General features: G+C 37.6%; 1 protein-coding gene across 2 annotated transcripts; it reads left to right on the plus strand.

Annotated features, from left to right (window-relative positions):
- Nucleotides 1-3,062: 3,062 nt before the first annotated feature.
- LOC104224061 (xanthine dehydrogenase 1-like) lies at nt 3,063-19,423 on the plus strand. 2 transcript variants are annotated; one of them, XM_009775616.2, is made up of 14 exons: nt 3,063-3,329; nt 4,214-4,313; nt 9,284-9,392; nt 9,536-11,044; nt 11,907-12,149; nt 12,227-12,541; nt 13,327-13,566; nt 14,161-14,445; nt 14,588-14,809; nt 15,377-15,538; nt 16,022-16,156; nt 17,779-18,015; nt 18,535-18,708; nt 19,049-19,423. In XM_009775616.2, the coding sequence occupies exons 1-14, from the start codon at nt 3,194-3,196 to the stop codon at nt 19,289-19,291; spliced, it is 4,110 nt and encodes a 1,369-aa protein (XP_009773918.1). In that variant the 5' UTR covers nt 3,063-3,193; the 3' UTR covers nt 19,292-19,423. The 2 variants fall into 2 exon arrangements, with proteins under 2 accessions (XP_009773918.1, XP_070018435.1); XM_070162334.1 differs by lacking the exon at nt 3,063-3,329 and having other exon boundaries at nt 4,212-4,309.
- The last annotated feature ends 597 nt before the right edge of the window (nt 19,424-20,020 follow it).

The following is a 20,020-nucleotide window of genomic DNA, read 5'->3' on the forward strand; positions in this document are numbered from 1 at the left end:
ACTTGTCGAAAGGTTGATGATGAAAAAGTCAAAGGAGTAGATGTATAATATTAGATGGTAATGGATTTGTTGACCCTTTGTTTATGTCTTGTTCAAAGGGTTGGATAGTGGAGTGGTTCTTGAATATAGTATATAATATACTATCTATGGACTTGAAGTAACAAAATGCTTGCCTAATTTAAAATAATATGATCAAATAATTTGTTTTCCTACTTTTTATGAATTATTGTTTAGTTTGACGTAAACATCCGATTTTTTGATTGCAGGGACAACTAACGTAGCCTTCCTTCAGCTAGCTAAACGCGCTTCACCTTAAGATTAAGAGAGACTTTCTCTTGGTAATCGGTTAGTATTTTTTCATGTTTTTAGTATCTACATTAATTAGAATAAAACTAATTAAGTACCTCCTAAAATTGTTGGGGTTGTGCCTTGTAAATTTCATTCATTCTACTCTTAAGTGCATTATACTGCTCAATGACCAACATTTTGCTCTAGGCTACATCATTTACATATCTTGTTAAATACTCTCTTCATCCCATTTTAATTGTCGCTTTAACGCAAAAAAATTATCCCAAAATAATTATTACTTTAAAAATTCAAGACTAAATTTGTTAATTGTTTCCAACTATACCCTTAATATTAATAAATAATAGTTCTACTCAATTCTCAAAAAGCATTTACTTTCATATTTATTCTGAAACCTTTCATATTGATTGTGTTTTTCTATGAATCTTTCCCTTTTCCTTTCCCTTTCCCACATCACACTTTTTGCATTACGTAACAGACAAAAAAGATAGAATCTTTCCATTCTTCACTTTATTTCTTCTTCTTCATCTTTCACTATTGTTAGTTTGATTAAATAAGTTGTTTAATTTGATCATTATATACACAAATTCACAAAAGATTTTTCCTTTATGTATTTATTCTTCAAAATTTACTAATTCGGATAATTTTAAATATGAGTAGAACCTACTAAGACAGTGTTTCTGCTAAGATTTTTTTTCATTCTCAAAATTTAAATCCCAGCCAATATAAAAAATTGCTTCCGAGAAAAAGAATTTTTAATGATTTTTTTAAAAATAAATTAGTTTACCATTCACGTGCAACCCACGTGATTACACCATTAGTTTGGAGGAACAGTTTGAATCAAATCTGAATCTACTTTTAATAATACAAGCCCATTATTCCCCTTTTTGTCTACACAATATAAAAAAACTTTATCCATTCTCAATCCATTATCTTCTTTTCTTCTCCTCTTTCATAATTTCTTATATTAAGAGTTGGTACATGAACGATGATAACAACAACAACAATCCAGTATAATCTCACAAGTGGGGTCTGAGAAGGGTAATATGTACGCAGACCTTACCTCTACCCCGAGGGGCAGAGAGACTGTTTCTAGGAGACTCTCGGCTCAAGAAAGCAACAAGAGACGCTATATTAGTACTATCAATAGACTCATAATAAAATAACATAAAATAACAGCAATATAAGAAATATAGGAAATACGAGAAAGATGTAAAGTATACTAATAACCAACATATAAAGCTCATCATCAGTAGCTGATCAGTAGCATCCTAAGACTAACTCCTAACTGACTAATCTCACTCTAGTGCGCTGTAGAAATATTCACAATTTCTCCCTAACCTACAACCTTAATACTCGACCTCTACAATTCCCTGTTAAGGGTCATGTCCTCAATAACCCTAAGTCGCGTCATGTCCTGCCTGATCACCTCTCCCCAATACTTCTTAGGTCTCCCTCTCCCTCTCCTCGTACCCACCACAGCCAGTCGCTCACACCTCCTCACCGGTGCATCAGTGTTCCTCCTCTGAATGTGCTCGAACCATCTGAGTCTTGCTTCCCGCATCTTGTCCTCCATGGGGGCCACACGCACCTTCTCTCGAATATCTTCATTCCTAATTTTATCCCTCCTTGTATGCCCACACATCCATCTCAACATCCTCATCTCTGCAACTTTCATTTTCTGGATGTGTGAGTTCTTAACCGGTCAACACTCGGTCTCATACAACATGGTAGGCCTAACTACTGCTCTATAAAATTACCTTTCAGTAACGGTGACACTTTCTTGTCACATAGGACTCCCGTCGCTAACCTCCACTTCATCCACCCCACCCCTATACGGTGTGTGACATCCTCGTCGATCTCCCCGGTCCCCTGAATAACTAACCCAAGGTACTTGAAACTACCCATGAAATGTATTTATTGGACTGTACTTAGTTATTTTTTTGGGTTTTTAAAATATTTGACGGATCATCCAAAAATAATTATAATCGTAATATACAAAAAAAATCAATATATATATATATATATATATATATATATATATATTCGCTATTTTGGAAAGCAGCTAAATTATGTAATTTTTCCTTGTGTTTTTTTATAAATTGTCTTTCTGAATAAGTTCAAAATTCTAGCTCAATTTCTGTTAGAACTTTTACCCTCATTACGTGATGTTTAATACTCATGACTCAAACTAGTGATCGTTTGATTAAGAGGGTGTTTGGCTAAGCTTATAAGCTGGTCAAACTGGCTTATAAGCACTTTTTGGCTTATCTACGCGTTTGGTAAAATTAAAAGTGCTTATAAGTTAAGTGCTTATAAGCCAAAAATAAGTCAAAAGCCATAAGTTGGTCTCCCCCAACTTATCAAATTTCAGCTTATAAGCATTTTAGGTTTGACCAAAATATGTACTATTTTATCCGTAAAATACTTCTTTTTAAAACAAAACTTTTCGTATACCCAGTTCTTCAGCTGCTTATTATTAATTTCAGCACTTTTATCCAAACGCGTAAGTGTTTATTTTTTAAATCAGTTTCAGCACTTAAAAGTGTTGTTAAACACATAATGCTTATCAGCTACTCTAAATCAACCAAGCCAAACGGGCTCGACTTAAGATTAGAAAAATCATAATCATCCTATCACGACCCCTAGGTGTTAATTAAATGTAGTATCGTAGCATAATTGGCTAAGCTCGTTTCTATCTAGTGTACCAACCGACTACGATTCCTATAAAACCCCATGTATCTTACGTGTAATATGTGACTCTTTTTAAATCCTTTTTCCAATTTAATATAAACTATACTTTTTCTCTCTTTTGTCTCCTTCAATCAGCAAAGCTAAACAAATTTTCATTTTCACTGCTGAAGAAAATATATCAAATCTTGGAAAAATGGGTTCATTGATGAATGAGAGTGAAATGGAAAGGATAGGAGATGAGTCAAAGGAAGCAATTTTATACGTTAATGGAGTTCGTCGAGTTTTGCCTGATGGGTTAGCTCATTTGACTCTTCTTGAGTATCTTAGAGGTCAGTTAGTCTTTTGAGCTTTAAGTTTTTAGTATAGTTTCTATAATTTACTTATTTTTTGCAATTCTTGATGAATGTGAACAGTTAATTTTGAGGGGTTCTCTCTTTTTTCTTTTCTTGTCAGAAACTTAGAAAGAAATGAATAATTCAACTTCATAATCAGATTAAGTAGTAGCTATTTAACTCAAAAAAGAAAAAATATTTAATCTTGAGCATAATTTTCTGTATTCTCTCTCTTGCAATTTTGATTGAGTTAGTAGCTCTGCGGAGCTGAGGATGTCAAGTTTAAGTGGATGGATTGAAAGGGAAGAAAATGTGAAATTAATAGGACTTGAGTGTTAATTTTGTTGATTCGCTTTTTGTAGGATCGATGATGATTTGGATGTGTTAGTTTTACTGTACTAGTTTATTTATTGTCATGGTTAGCTGTTGAGGTAAATGAAAAAGAAATGAAGTGTATATAAGTTAGTGGCTTGCTGTCTTAGCAATCAAATGTGTTTGTACTTTCCCTTTAGTAATGCAATCATACCCGTATGGTGTTGAAATTTTGGTATGTCCAGTTTCGAGTTGAGTTGTAGCTTTATGTGGCAATCAATTTTGTTTGTACTTTCCCTTTAGTAATGCAATCGCACCCGTATGGTGTTAAAATTTTGGTGAGTCCAGTTTCGAGTTGCTGCAAAGTTGTAGCGTTATGTAGCTGTTAGATGAGTATGATTTTTGTATTATCTTCAGAACTCAGCCTCTATGTTTTGCCCAATTCTTCAAGAATTTACAGTTCATATTTCCGTTCAGATAATTGATCTGGATTTCTATGCTCTCTCTCTCTCTCTCTTAATTTGTTTTGGTGGTTTCTCTGAAGTTTCTCTTTCTCTTTGGCAATGCAGAGATAGGCTTGACAGGCACCAAGCTAGGCTGTGGTGAAGGTGGGTGTGGGGCGTGCACTGTGATGGTTTCTTATTTTGATCAGAATTTGAAGAAATGTGTGTGAGTCTCTTTCCATCTCTTTATCTATTGAATGTTTTTCTTCTGAACAGTTGCGTGATTACTCTAAGAGCTGAGGAAGTAAATTTTTAGTAGATTTCCTTTCTTCTCAATTGATTTTGTATCCTTTCACGATGACAGGCAAGCTTTCTTGTAAAACCCGAGAGGTGGAAAGTGTTAGTTTGATAGTTAAATAGTAGTAAATAACCCTAATCCCATATGTATTAGGAGTAGGACATGTATTATATATATATAGGGCTCATTGTATTATTGTCAATATTAATAAATAATATTTTCTCCCGTGCATTCTCACATGGTATCAGAGCAACTAGTGAGAAATCCCCGCTATGCAGTTATCAGCGAGTCCGGGACAGTCACCGTGCCTTTTTTCCGGTGACTTTAAGGCTCTTTTTTTGCGAAATCCCTTCTCCGGTGGGTTTTTTACGAAAAATAACACCACCAGCAGGTGCGGGTTTCTAAGGCGACCAAACCCCAAAAACCACACCGGCAGAACACGTCCACGCGCTCTCACGCGCCTCTAGATCTTCTGACGCCGGCGGCGCGTCAGACCCACGCGCCGGCACGTGAACAGTGTTTCGGTCATCTTTTTGGAAAATTTCTTCAGGACAATCCTATTTTCTAGTAATTCCGATCAGGCCCATATTGTTTTCTTTTTATTCCGAGCACTTTGAGATTTTTCCGGCGTGAACAGTAAGTTTCCAGCGAGAACAGTAATTCCTTGAAAAATTCTGCTTTTTTCCGGCACAATATTATAATGGCATTCGTATCAGAAGCCTTTAACTCACAATCCGTTGGATCTAATGCATTGAATCCAATCCAGATGGTTTCTTTACCGGATTATATTGAGTTCCTTTAGTACAAAGCACGTAAACAGACATCTTCAGGATTAGCCTCCGTTGTTCCAACTTCCAACAAATAGTAGCATGCCTTGTGTCTCCCAATCTTCAACTTCTGAGTCTTGGGTCATTGATTCAGGTGCATCTGATCATATTTCTGGTAACAAATCTCTTTTCACTAGTATTTCATATTCTCAATCTCTTCCAACAGTTACAATGGCTAATGGGTCTCAAGTCATGGCAACTGCAATAGGTCAAGCAAGTCCGCTTCCTTCCTTACCTTTAGACTCAGTTCTTTATGTTCCTGGTAGTCCTTTTAATCTCATAGTCGTTAGTCGCTTAGCCAAATTACTTAAATCTATTGTTTTATTTCTTGATGACCTTGTTTTTATACAAGAACGCAGTACAGGGCGGATCATTGGTACCGGACGTGAATCAGATGGACTTTATTACCTTATCCTTGCAAAATCACATGGACTCGCATCTTGTCTTTCTCCAATAACTTGTCCCGTTACTGATTCACCAGATTTATTACATAAACGGTTAAGACATCCCAGTTTGTCAAAACTTCAGAAAATGGTACCTGGCTTAGCTCACTTGTCCACTCTAGAGTGTGAGTCATGTCAGCTCGGTAAGCATACCCGCTCCCATTTCCCGCGACGTCTTGATAATCAAGCAGAGTCACCTTTTACTTTAGTCCATTCAGATGTTTGGGGTCCTAGTCGGGTCAGTTCTACCTTGGGATTCCGCTACTTTGTCAGTTTCATTTATGATTATTCCAGGTGCACTTGGATATTTCATTGAAAAATCGATCTGAGTTGTTTTCTATTTTTCAGACCTTCCACGCTGAAATTCAAAATCAATTTGGGGTTTCTATCCGCACATTTCGTAGTGATAATGCCCTAGAGTATTTGTCTTCCCCATTACAGCAGCTTATGAACTCCCATGAGATTATTCACCAAACATCTTGTCCGTACACATCCCAACAAAATGGGGTAGCTGAAAGAAAGAATAGACATCTTATTGAAACTGCTCGTACCCTACTCATACAATCTCATGTTCCGCTGCGTTTTTGGGGGATGCAGTTCTTACATCTTGTTATCTTATTAATCATATGCCATCTTCAGCTATCCAAAATCAAGTTCCATTCTCTGTCCTGTTTCCCCACTTACCTTTGTTCTCTCTTCCACCTCGTGTCTTTGGGAGTACGTGCTTTGTTCATGACCTTACTCCAGGAAAAGATAAGTTAGCTCCTCGTGCTCTTAAGTGCATATTTCTAGGTTACTCGAGAACGCAAAAGGGATATCGATGTTATTCTCCTGACCTTCAGCGATTTCTTATGTCTGCTGATGTTACCTTCTTTGAAACCCAATCATACTTCACAGGTCCAGTTAATCACTTAGATATTTCTGAGGTGCTACCAGCTCCTTCTTTTGGAGATTCAGTCCCTATCTCCCATTCATCTTTCTCTATAGCTCCACCACCTACAGTTCCAGTTGTAGCTCCACCACCTATAGCTCTAGTGCCACCACCAAGTCCAGTTCCACCAACTATAGCTCCAGTGCCACCACCTAGTCCAGTTCAACCTTCTACAACTCCACCACTCCTGACTTATCATCGTCGTCCGTGCCCAGCATCAGGCCCAACTGATTCACGTCCTGCACCTGACCCTGCTAATACTGCGGACTTGTCTCCTCTTAATCAACCGATTGCACTACGAAAAGGTATATGGTTCACACTTAATCTTAATCTTCATTATGTCGGTTTAAGTTACAATTGTCTTTCATCATCCCATTTGCATTTGTGTCATCTTTGTCCTCTGTTTCCATCCCTAAATCTACAGGTGAAGCACTGTCTCATCCCCGATGGCGACATGCTATGATTGATGAGATGTCTGCTTTACATACGAGTGGTACTTGGGAGTTTGTTCCTTCGGGTAAATCGACTGTTGGTTGTCGTTGGATGTATGCAGTCAAAGTTGGTCCAGATGGCCAGGTTGATCGACTTAAGGCTCGTCTTGTTGCCAAAGGATATACTTAGATATTTGGATTCGATTACAGTGATACTCTCTCGTGGCTAAAGTTGCATCAGTCCGCCTTTTTCTATCCATGGATGTTGTTCGCCATTGGCATCTCTATCAGTTGGACATTAAGAATATTTTTCTTCATGTTAACCTTGAGGATGAGGTTTATATGGAGCAACCATCTGGTTTTGTTGCTCGGGGGGAGTCTAGTGGCCTTGTATGTCGGTTGCGCCGGTCCTTCTATGGTCTAAAGAAGTCTCCTCGAGCCTGGTTTAGTAAGTTTAGCACAGTTATTCAGGAGTTTGGCATGACTCGTAGTGAAGCTGATCACTCTGTATTTTATCGACATTCTGCTTCAAATCTCTGTATTTATCTGGTCGTTTATGTTGACGATATTGTTATTACAGGCAATGATCAGGATGGTATTAGTAAGTTGAAGCAACATCTCTTTCAACACTTTCAGACTAAGGATATAGGCAGATTAAAGTATTTTCTGGGTATTGAGGTCGCTCAGTCTAGCTCAGGTATTGTGATCTCACAACAGAAGTATGCCTTAGATATTCTTGAGGAGACAGGAATGACAGGTTGTAGACATGTTGACACTCCGATAGATCCGAATTCTAAACTTCTGCCAGGACAGGGGGAGCCTCTTAGCGATCCTGCAAGATATAGGCGGTTGGTTGGTAAATTAAATTACCTCACAGTGACTAGACCTGACATTTCCTTTCCTGTGAGTGTTGTGAGTCAGTTTATGGATTCTCCCTGTGATAGTCATTGGGATGCAGTTGTTCGCATTCTTCGGTATATAAAATCAGCTCCAGGCAAAGGCTTATTGTTTGAGGATCGAGGCCATGAGCAGATCGTTGGATACTCAGATGCTGATTGGGCAGGATCACCTTCTGATAGACGTTCTACGTCTGGATATTGTGTCTTAATAGGAGGAAATTTGGTGTCTTGGAAGAGCAAGAAACAGAATGTGGTTGCTCGATCTAGTGCAGAAGCAGAATATCGAGCAATGGCTATGGCCACATGTGAGCTAATTTGGATCAAGCAGTTGCTGAAGGAGTTGAAATTTGGTGAGATTAGTCAGATGGGACTTGTGTGTGATGATCAAGTTGTTGTTCATATTGCGTTAAATCCAGTGTTCCATGAGAGAACTAAACACATCGAGATTGACTGTCACTTTGTTAGAGAAAAGATACTCTCGGGAGATATTGCTACAAAATTTGTGAAGTCGAATGATCAGTTTGCTGATATTTTCACCAAGTCCCTCACTGGTCCTCGTATTAGTTATATATGTAACAAGCTCGGTACATATGATTTATATGCACTAGCTTGAGGGGAGTGTTAGTTTGATAGTTAAATAGTAGTAAATAACCCTAATCTCATATGTATTAGGAGTAGGACATGTATTATATATATAGGGCTCATTGTATCATTGTCAATATTAATCAATAATATTTTCTCCCGTGCATTCTCACATAAAGTACATACAGTTTAGCATTCTGTATTCATTCAAGGAGACTAAGCTGTTACAATTTGTGGACCCTTGGCTTCGGCCTCACCTAATACTAGGTTAACCTAGAAGTCAGTATGAAGGTACATGAAAAATGAATAAAATATTCTTGTTTCTCATGATTACTATGCAAGGCTTTGGCTTGTACTTAAACCCCCCTCCAAAAAGAAAACAAACACCACCAAAAACGAGAGGCCGCTTCCAAAACTTGAAATGACCAATTATGTGCAAGATAATATTCTTCATTTTACGATCCATAGAGAATGAGCTTGTTGTAACACTGTTAGTACCTTGGACTGTGATACTATTTCTTAGTCGAAATTCTCTTGGAGAGTGGAATGCGAGTCTTCAGCGAATATCTTTACTTAGAGAGTAAAGAGAAACTAGTGGAGAATATGGATAGTTAGGAGATTAAAGAAAACATAATGGTAATACTATTATTAGCAATAATTTGGTCAACAGGAAGTCCGCTTGATTTGATTGGCCCCGTGTACATCCATTCAATTGAGCTAGTATATGACCATAATAAATTTTCCATAAATCATATCCGGTTTCTCAGTTTATATTTTCTCTGTAGGCACCATGCAATTAATGCATGCTTGGCTCCTCTATATTCTGTGGAAGGGATGCATGTCATCACAGTGGAGGGAATCGGGAACCACAAAGCTGGATTGCATCCAATTCAGGTGTGTTAATTGGCTTCACATTTTTGTTTTTCATCGCATGGTTTTCCAACATAGTTTGTGAATGCAAATATTACCTTTTTATGGATGATGGATGTATGCGATCTTCTTTTTAACTCCTCTGCTTTGTCCATTACATTCTAAAGGAATCATTGGCTTGCACGCATGGCTCACAATGTGGATTCTGCACTCCTGGTTTTGTGATGTCCATGTATGCATTACTACGATCATCTAAAGAACCGCCTTCAGAAGAGCAAATTGAAGAAAGTCTTGCAGGAAATTTATGTCGATGTACTGGTTATAGGCCAATTATTGATGCATTTCGAGTATTCGCAAAAACTAATAATGCTTTATATACCAACACATCTTTACAAAGCATTAGTAGTGGTGAGTTTATCTGTCCTTCAACGGGTAAGCCCTGTTCATGTGGGCCAAAGGCTGGAAGTAGTGAAGAAACTATTGAACAAAATTTGAGCAATGACTGTGGCTGGCGGCCATTTTCTTACAACGAGACTGATGGAACCACCTACACCAGCAGGGAACTTATTTTTCCTCCCGAACTTCTATTAAGGAAATTGACTTATTTAAGTTTGAGCGGATCAAATGGACTAAAGTGGTATAGGCCCTTAAAACTTCGACATCTGTTGGATTTAAAAGCAAGATATCCAGATGCCAGGTTAGTTGTTGGAAATTCAGAGGTGGGAATTGAAGTCAGGCTTAAAAGAATTCACTATCCTATATTAATATCTGTTGCACATGTTCCTGAACTTAACCATATAAGAGTTGAGGATGACGGCTTAGAAATAGGTGCTGCAGTGAAATTGTCACAGCTCGTGGAGGTATTAAAGAAGGTAAAAAACGAGCGTCCTGTGTATGAAACATCATCATGTCGAGCTCTCATTGAGCAGATAAAGTGGTTTGCTGGAACACAAATACGGAACGTTGCATCAGTTGGTGGGAATATCTGCACTGCAAGCCCAATATCAGATTTGAACCCTCTTTGGATGGCAGCAGGAGCAAAGTTTCGAATAATTGACTGCAAAGGAAATGTTAGAACATGTTTGGCTAAGAATTTCTTCCAGGGCTATCGTAAGGTGGATCTCGCAAGTAGTGAAATTTTACTGTCAGTGTCATTGCCTTGGAATAGGCCATTCGAATTTGTGAAAGAGTTTAAGCAATCTCATAGGAGAGATGATGATATTGCCATTGTCAATGCTGGGATGCATGTCTGCCTTGAAAAGAAAGACCAGAAATGGATTGTTTCAGATGCTTTGATTGTCTATGGTGGGGTTGCTCCTCTTTCATTTGCTGCATCGAAAACTAGTGACTTTTTAATCGGGAAAAAATGGAATAAAGAGCTGTTATATGGTGCTTTGAAAATTTTAGGGGATGAAATTGTGCTGAAGGAAGATGCACCTGGCGGGATGGTTGAATTTCGAAAATCATTAACGTTTAGTTTCTTCTTCAAATTTTTCTTGTGGGTTTGTCATCAAATGGATGGACAACCATCGTTTCTTGAGAAAGTTCCAGCTTCGCATGTTTCAGCTGTAGATTCATCTCTTCGACCATCCATTAGTTCAATTCAGGATTTTGAGATCAGGAAGCACGGCACTTCTGTGGGTTCCCCTGAGGTTCATATTTCGTCAAGGCTTCAGGTGACAACATTTATAGCATGAGAATTATGCGTAATTTTTTTTTTGTCTATTCGAGTACTGTTTAGATTTTGGAAGACAATGAATTGAATAAAATTCTATGCGTGTGGACAGATAACAAGAAAAAAGCTGTAAATATTTAAAAGAGTTCTTGATTTCCTAGCATGGCACGAATTCTTACACCATAATAGACATAATGGCTGGGATGACCTTTGTACTATTGAGATTCCTGACCTCTCTATTATTATGCTTCCGCACTCTGATGAAGAACAAGCACACATTCATCTCTTATTGGTTCATAACAAAAGTGAATTTTGGGTTTTTAGGTCCTTGCTGCTGCTCCTCTCCTGTTCTATATATTGGGATTGAATCTGTACTAACAGCATAGGGAACATGGTGTCACTTTTGAACTTTTTTAATAAGATAAATCAGCTTTATCATTCAGAAATTGTGTTTTGGGTAGTGGTGTCACGTTTTACTTTTTTCCTCTTTATTTGTTTTGTGGCACGTTTTACTTTTTCCTCTTTATTTGTTTCGTGGCTTGTGTAGGAGCATATTTCTAGTGATAAACGACGTTTCCCTTTAAGATTCTTGGATCCCAAAAGCAAATGGATTACTTTAACAACATTGGGTCCCTTTATTGCTTCTGCCTTTGCTTTGATATAGCTCTTTCTTCTGAGAAGAAAACTTTTTCTATAATCATGACGTTTGTAGTGTACGAGCTGGGTCTACACATAGGTGTTGGTATTTTTATTATTGTTAAGCTATTTTGAACTGGCATACTGATGAAATAGTTATCCTTTATCAGATCTGTTTGGCCAAAATTGCCACTCATCTTTTGGCTGGATAACTTGACCATTTTCAGGTTTCAGGAGAGGCAGAATATACTGATGATGTGCCAACTCCACCCAATAGTTTACACGCTGCTCTGGTATTGAGTAAAAAACCTCATGCTCGTATACTTTCAATAGATGATTTGGGAGCCAGGTCCTCTCCTGGATTTGCGGGTATTTTCTTTGCCAAAGATGTACCTAGTAAGAATATGGTTGGACCAGTTATTACTGATGAGGAACTTTTTGCCACGGTGTTTGTCACTTGTGTGGGGCAGGTATGATGTTATGCTCCGAGATTTTCTTTTCATCTTCTTTTGCAAATGTTAAGTGGATGAATACTATTCTTTTGTAGGTTATTGGAGTGGTTGTAGCTGACACACATGAAAATGCAAAACTTGCTGCTAGAAAGGTTCATGTCGAGTATGAAGATCTACCTGCAGTTTTATCAATAGAGGATGCTATACAGGCTAACAGTTATCATCCTAATACGGCAAGGTGTCTGACAAAAGGAGACGTCGAACAGTGTTTCCAATCTGGACAATGTGACAATATTATAGAAGGAGAAGTTAGGGTAGGTGGTCAGGAACATTTTTATTTGGAGCCTCAAGGGACTTTAATATGGACAGTGGATAGTGGCAACGAGGTGCACATGATCTCATCCACCCAGGTACTTCAACTTAATTCTAGTAATTCTCTCTTAGTTTCTCAAATATATCTAGGTTTATAGGACATTTGTTGTGGTGTTGGGCTCTTTAATTCCCCTCCACCCCCCCCCCCCCATAGCACCTGTACTTTGCTAGTTTAGATGTAAGTGTTAATAATCCTTTCAAAAAAGGTGGTAATAAAGGAACATGCTAGCTATCGGCCATTGAGTTCACAAAGTTTGTCTCCGTAAAGCCTCGATCCTAAGTTAGTTTCAGTTAATAAGTTGCTAATATACCCAAAGAGCAGTAGTTGTTAATGTATGTTAAAAAAACCACCAGAGTACCCTGCATGTGTTTGCCATACTTGGAAGTCTCAGATGACACATATTTGACCATTATATGCATTTTAACATACTTATTCTATGACTACTATTGCTTTTTGACACAAAGTCAAAAATGTTTCAAAAGCTATCTTTAACTAGAAAAGGCATAGTTACCCTACTAAAGTTCTTGATTTTGCTCTACAGACTCTTGCTTTTCAGACTCACATGATATATGAATAATCAACCATAATCATCTTAGTTTGGCATTGTCAGTTTAGATATATTACCTTGACTTCGGTTTTAGATAGTTCCTTAAAGCTGGTTAAGATTTCTTCCAGATCATTATAATGCTGTGAGCCAAGTTTGGTTTGCCATGTGGATTAGGTTAAATCCAGCTTAAAAGGCTGCACAATGTGATTTACTTGTTAGAGAAGGGGGATGTCTTTGCTGCAAATTCAGTGACGGAATCATTGTTTATCTTGCAGGCTCCTCAGAAGCACCAGAAGTATGTTTCTCAGGTTCTTGGTCTTCCAATGTCAAAGGTGGTTTGCAAGACTAAAAGGATAGGTGGTGGATTTGGAGGAAAGGAGACTAGGTCTGCTTTCCTTGCTGCTGTAGCTGCTGTTCCATCATATCTGTTGGATCGTCCAGTGAAACTCATTCTGGATAGGGATATAGACATGATGACAAGTGGGCAGCGACATAGCTTTCTTGGAAAGTACAAGGTGAATAGTTTGTGATCATGTTATACACAGCTAAACTCACCCTAACTGGCGTTTTATGGCACAAAAAAGTTTGTGTAACTCATTCACTTCAGTGGTATTAATTGCTCAAATGTTTGTGCGAAACACATATTTAAATTTGAATTATTGTGACTAGTATCTGGTGAACACCTTTTTGTTATTTGAGTGTGTCAAACCTTTTGGGATGTTTTAAAATAGAAAGTGTATCATATATATTGGAATAGACGAATGTGTATACCAACCAATTTACTGAAAGACATTGTTGGGCTGCATAAACAGGTAAGAGTTAGGATTTTGCGGTGCACAAAATAACAATTGAAAAGAGAATTGATTAGACATTGCTGTTTGTTTTTGTTACATGAGCCCAATCAGAATAATACTTGATAGATACAGATAAGTAAACTATATAAACCTCCTGAAGGGAGGGTGATAGAAAGGGCACGATCTAGTTTTGTTCTTTTTCCTAATATGTCTTTGATAGACGTTGCTTTGCTGTCATTTTCTATTTTGTTTTTTGTTAGCATTTTTTTTTTGGATTTGTGGAGTAACAATTTTAATGTTCTCTATTATTTTTAGGTTGGGTTTACAAATGATGGGAAAGTGCTTGCCTTGGATCTTCGTATCTACAGTAATGCTGGATATTCATTGGATTTATCACTTGCTGTACTTGAACGTGCTATGTTCCATTCGCACAATGTCTATGAAATACCAAATATGAGGGTTAACGGAAATGTCTGCTTCACTAATTTTCCTAGTAATACAGCTTTTAGAGGATTTGGAGGCCCACAGGGTATGCTAATTGCTGAGAATTGGATAGAGAGGATTGCCGTGGAAGTTAACAAAAGCCCAGAAGAAATAAGGGTATGACTTGTGCTTCTGATGATTGTCTTGATATTCTTTCGTCATAAGGGATGCATATCAGCAGCTCCTCCGTTCCATGCTTTCTTTAGTATTGTAGGTTATGATGTATATGAATTGTTTCTCTTTTTCATTTTTCGACCAGGAAATGAATTTTATTGGTGAAGGATCAGTCTTGCATTATGGTCAAAAAGTTGAAGACTGCACCTTGGGACGTCTCTGGAATGAATTGAAATCTTCTTGTGACTTCATTAATGCTCAAAATGAAGTTGAAAATTTCAATCGCCAGAATCGGTGGAAGAAGCGAGGTATTGCCATGGTGCCAACCAAATTTGGGATATCTTTCACTATAAAGTTTATGAACCAGGTGAGTTGCTGTCTTTGTTGTACATCCTAGAGTTGCGAACCAACTCAAGCGGCTGGATATATTTTTAAGCTGTTTCTTTTAGTACCCATGAGCATGATATAACCTGTTGACTGGCTGCTGTAATTGGTTAGGTTCCACTTTCCTTGCTAATTCTACCACTTGCATTTTGTGATTTTCTTGATAGAAAATCACAAAATGCACTTTGATTCGCTCATGGAACATTTCATACCCTTAAGTCCCATCTGTTTATTTTCCAACCATTGCACAACTGGATGATTCATACCATTTGCCATAAGTTCCGATTTCCAAGAGTGAGCTGCTTAAATTAAAATTTTGTTTCTGTGCAGAAACTGTTTTTTTCTTCCCTAGGTTAATGGGACCGATGGAGGTGAAATGCACCTGGATAAGATGAGTAGTAGATGAGAATAGTTCCTTAGGGGATATATGTTTCGTTTCTTTGTAAAGAGCACTTTGTTGGTTGTTGAGTGTTTCATATTTTCGTTTCTTATGAAAAAATTAATAATCCCAAAGATCTATCTTGGTTATTCACTGACGGATGAACTACAGGCGGGTGCTCTTGTTCAAGTTTACACTGATGGAACTGTGTTGGTCACTCATGGGGGTGTCGAGATGGGCCAAGGTTTGCATACAAAAGTTGCCCAGATTGCTGCATCTTCCTTTGATATTCCTCTAAGTGCAGTATTCATTTCGGAGACAAGCACTGATAAGGTATGGTTTGACACGAATATCAATATATCATTGCCTGAAGGTTCTAATTTTTTCTTGGTGAATAAACCGAAAGTATACATTGGAATAATGTGGCGTAAATGTTGTTTTATTTCTAAATTAGGGTGCGACGAGGGAAGAGGTAGGCATGTACGAGATGTCAATGAGAGAAAATGAACTAACCAGACGTGAATATCCACTATAAGAAACTTGAAAACATTCTGTATTTTGTTTAGCTTCTCTAGTGTTGAGTTTTACAATTGCTACCTAAATTTTTTGAAGTATATAGTAACTAATTGGAGAAGGCAAAATTGATCTTCCTCAGCCATGCGGTGGTTTTGTTCCTTGGTTTTGGGGGTTGGGGAGGGTGGGGTCTTCTAGCACGTCATGATGTTTCATTCAAGTTCCTTGTGTTGCATGTCAATTTTGTTTTGCAGTTTATGAAAATATAAGTGCGTGTCTCATCTGCTTTTTCACCAATTTTAGGTTCCTAATGCTTCACCAACAGCTGCTTCTGCAAGTTCTGACATGTATGGAGCTGCAGTACTGGATGCATGCGAGCAAATAAAAGCACGAATGGAGCCTATTGCATCCAAGAATAACTTTAGCTCATTTGCAGAGGTATCTCTTCTTGTCCTGTCTTGTAAATAATCTTTTTCTATTTTGTATGTGTTTTATTTCATTCCTCATCTCATTTACTTCCTTGCCTATCATTTGAAATGTGATGGTGACTTATACAAGAACAAGGACAGAATAAGGCATGAGGACGAAATAATAAATATGCACTACTGGTTAATTTCTTTCATTTAGTGGCTTAGTGGGTACAGTAACCGATACTTAATTGAAGAGCAAACATACTAGGCTGTTGTCAAATCAGTTGTGGCTTGTGATCAACTTTATCATATTGTCTGTTTAGTTTCTTTTTCTCCATTTTGCTTGATCTTTGAATGCTTATGAAATACTATTTCTAATCTGACCTCATCTTTCAGATAAGGGAAGGGTATATGCTTATGTCCTGATACACCTTCCTAGTCTCTGACACGAATAGAGTGAACTCCTTATGTGCTAGTCATACTTCTTCAGGGTTAGGAACCAATTGTCCATAAGATGGCTTGGCATTTTATTATTTGAAGGAGATAATTTATCTTTATCACTCTAAAGTATATTAGAGTATTGAAGACCTTAAATTTGTATTACCTTTTGCTTTTACCTAACTACTTGAGTTTGAACAGTCCAAGGAAGCAAAATACATATGCATCTTGATTGAAGATAAGGGATGTAAATGCTTTAGTTAGCTAAGTGAGGAGGTACCAAGTTCTAGGCATTATTAGTCGATGCATATATCCACTATCTCTTCAAGCATAGCCTTGTGTGGGCTAGTCTTTGACCAGGCTTCTTTGGTTAATTCCATATAATTAATTGGGTTCTTAGGTTGCCAAGGAACCAAATGTGAAAACAACAGAATTTTGCAGTGGCCAAAGATGAAGTGTGTTAGATATCCTAGATTGGAAGAGAACGAGACGCTAGATAATAACAGTGCATGGAAAGATATGAGTGCTCGAATACCAAATAGATGTTGACTGCGCAAACTATATTACTTTCAAGTTCATAAATAGCCCAACCTCCTGCATTTAAAGTAAAAGGATCTAATTTTCCACATCTTGTGTCAGTTGAACTAGGGACTAGGCATGCAAAAATTTATGAAGGGGACAAGGGGAGGTACTTAAAAGAACAGATGGAGAAGTGATTTGTTCATCTAAGAGTGCAGATTTTATTTTGTATAAGATGCAGTGAGTGAGTATGGCAACAGACGGAGGACTTAGTGACATGGATATGTAGCAAAAGAGAGTGGTAAAACCGTAAAAAGATACTTTAGGTGAAATGCTATGAGGCTGTTAACTTCAGAAATAATATATTGATGGATCATGACATTCCTAGTAATGAGATTATAGAAAGGCAGGATTAATGAGAGATTTTTTCTGAACTTGACCTTTAAAGAAAGAGCTTTTTCACCTTAATCACCTGCTTTATTCCTTGGCTCAGTAACAAGGCTGACATTATAGCTTTGGTAATTCAGTACATAGTGATCAACACAATATACTTTATTTATCTGTCTTAAATTTTATTTCTGCCTCAAAACTGGACTCTGAGATATTGTACTGTCTTTTTCTACTGATTGTGATGATGATTATAAAGGACATTGATCATTAATCAACATGTCTTGTTCTTTGATTTACGATCAGCTTGTCAGTGCATGTTACATGGAGAGAATAGACCTTTCTGCTCATGGGTTCTACATTACACCTGATATTGGTTTTGACTGGAAATCTGGAAAAGGCACTGCATTTAGGTACTTCACCTATGGTGCTGCATTTGCCGAAGTTGAAATTGACACATTGACAGGCGATTTCCATACTAGGAGAGCAGACATTATCCTAGACCTTGGATTCTCTCTCAATCCAGCAATTGATGTTGGACAGGTCATTAATGCTCTCTCCGTACTGTTACTTGTAAATTCTGAACTTTTCATTGCTTAACTGGCCTGCTTATCGACATAATTTGATTTTTATGAATTTTGAAAGGTGACTATTGATTAGTAAATGCTGAAGTATTTGATGATTGAAGGTCTGCAAGTTGTGGCTTTTGTCAGATCTATCTATGTATAGATGATGTTTCCATTTCATTGTTTTGAATAGTAAGCCAGAAATAAGAGTAGAATTGACTTTAATGTGTAGATAATGTTTCCGTTTCATTTTTTGTACTGCACTCAATTGGGAAATTTCCAGATCTTCTCTTTGTTTACTTTTTTCCTAATGTTCATATATTTACAAAGATGACCTGCAAATATTATGTCTAGTGCCATTAGATCCCAGTTGTAGACTTGCAGCTAATTGTCTATATTTGGAAAGAAATAGAACCACTACCTCACTGGATCTTGTATCTTTCAATCTGAAATGGTGCTTGCTAACGTTCGTGCATACTCCTTATACTTGGTGCAGATTGAAGGAGCATTTGTGCAGGGTCTTGGATGGGTAGCATTGGAAGAGCTGAAATGGGGCGATAAAGCACACAAGTGGATTCCACCTGGATGCCTATTCACATGTGGACCTGGAAATTACAAGCTTCCATCTTTGAACGATGTGCCTTTCAAATTTAATGTCTCTCTTCTGAAAGTAAGTTGCACCACCATCTCTTTCTTGACGTTAGGCGTCTAGATTTTCTTATTCAGTGGCTAAAAACTTCTCTGTCATTTTCTTAGTTGTTACTTTTTTTGCCCTTTGTGTTTCACAAGACTTGGTTAAGCCTAATACATCATCGGTGAGCTGATATTCACTGTTTCTTGAAATTGCTTATAATTTAAGTAGATTGTTATTGGTAGTAGCTGCTGTTAATTTTTCTTGAATAATTGTCGCGTTTTCACATAGTATTTCTATTATATTTGGAAGTCGACATGCTTTAGCACAAGCAATCTTGAGTCCGCAGTTGAACAATTTTCTGGGCATTTGTCAACAGGATGCTCCAAACACCAAGGCAATCCATTCATCTAAAGCAGTAGGAGAACCACCTTTCTTTCTTGGCTCAGCTGTCTTATTCGCAATCAAGAACGCCATCAAATCTGCAAGGGCGGAAGCTGGTTACAGTGACTGGTTCCCTCTTGATAATCCAGCCACTCCAGAGCGTATTCGAATGGCTTGCGCTGATGAATTTACAAAGTTATTAGTGGAGTCTGATTTTCGGCCAAAGCTAAGTGTTTGATGGTTGAACTATACTGCCAAGGTGAAAGGCTTGGAGCTTCTTGTATGTCCTCTGTACATTTTCCTGTAACACTATATAGTAACTTGTTAAATTAGAATGTAATTTTGATATATAAGTGGCTTCATTCAAATTCTTGTGCGGCGTGAATCTGAATTTATCGGTCCAATGAATTTCGAATATTGGATAGTTAAAATAGAAAAAGAAGTTCAGATCAATCATTAGAAGCTGTCCCATGCCATCCAACCTAAGTCTTGAAGAAAACAACATAAGAAGAGGGCAAAGCCTATAAGCCTCCTGGGGATAATTGTCAATGCAAATAAACTGGACACAACAAAACGGCTTTTAACACCCCCATAGTTTAGACAGAATATCACATCGGCAAAACACAAGAGGGATGTTGGATATATAAGTTAACAAATTTTAGACCCTAGTGACACGTTTTAATCCCATGAGGACCTAGGCCCAGAATGGCTGTCACATATGATATTAGAGTCACTCTTCGATGGTCGGTCAGAGTTCAACTGAGTTTAGGCAAATTTCGGTTAGGTGGGGCAAACCTAAGTGCTGAGTCTAGACAAGTTTTGCTTAACTAATTTGAAACCTAGACAAATTTAATAAGATATTTGCATAAAGCATGAATATTAATGAAGTGTTTTTCTGAACTTTTAAAGCCGTCCTTGGAAGTTCTTCATAGATATGTAAACAACAAAGAATCAAATTAAAATGTTT

The sequence above is a fragment of the Nicotiana sylvestris genome, chromosome 11 (genome assembly GCF_000393655.2).
Source record: "Nicotiana sylvestris chromosome 11, ASM39365v2, whole genome shotgun sequence".
Classification (NCBI taxonomy): domain Eukaryota; kingdom Viridiplantae; phylum Streptophyta; class Magnoliopsida; order Solanales; family Solanaceae; genus Nicotiana; species Nicotiana sylvestris.

What these genes read in the sequence shown, in the direction of transcription:
- LOC104224061 (XM_009775616.2), top strand. Translation starts at nt 3,194, where the DNA reads ATGGGTTCATTGATGAATGAGAGTGAAATGGAAAGGATAGGAGATGAG. An exon ending in CGGAGACAAGCACTGATAAG is followed by an intron (nt 15,539 to 16,021) that starts GTATGGTTTGAC and finishes CACCAATTTTAG; the next exon opens with GTTCCTAATGCTTCACCAAC. An exon ending in CAGCAATTGATGTTGGACAG is followed by an intron (nt 18,016 to 18,534) that starts GTCATTAATGCT and finishes TACTTGGTGCAG; the next exon opens with ATTGAAGGAGCATTTGTGCA.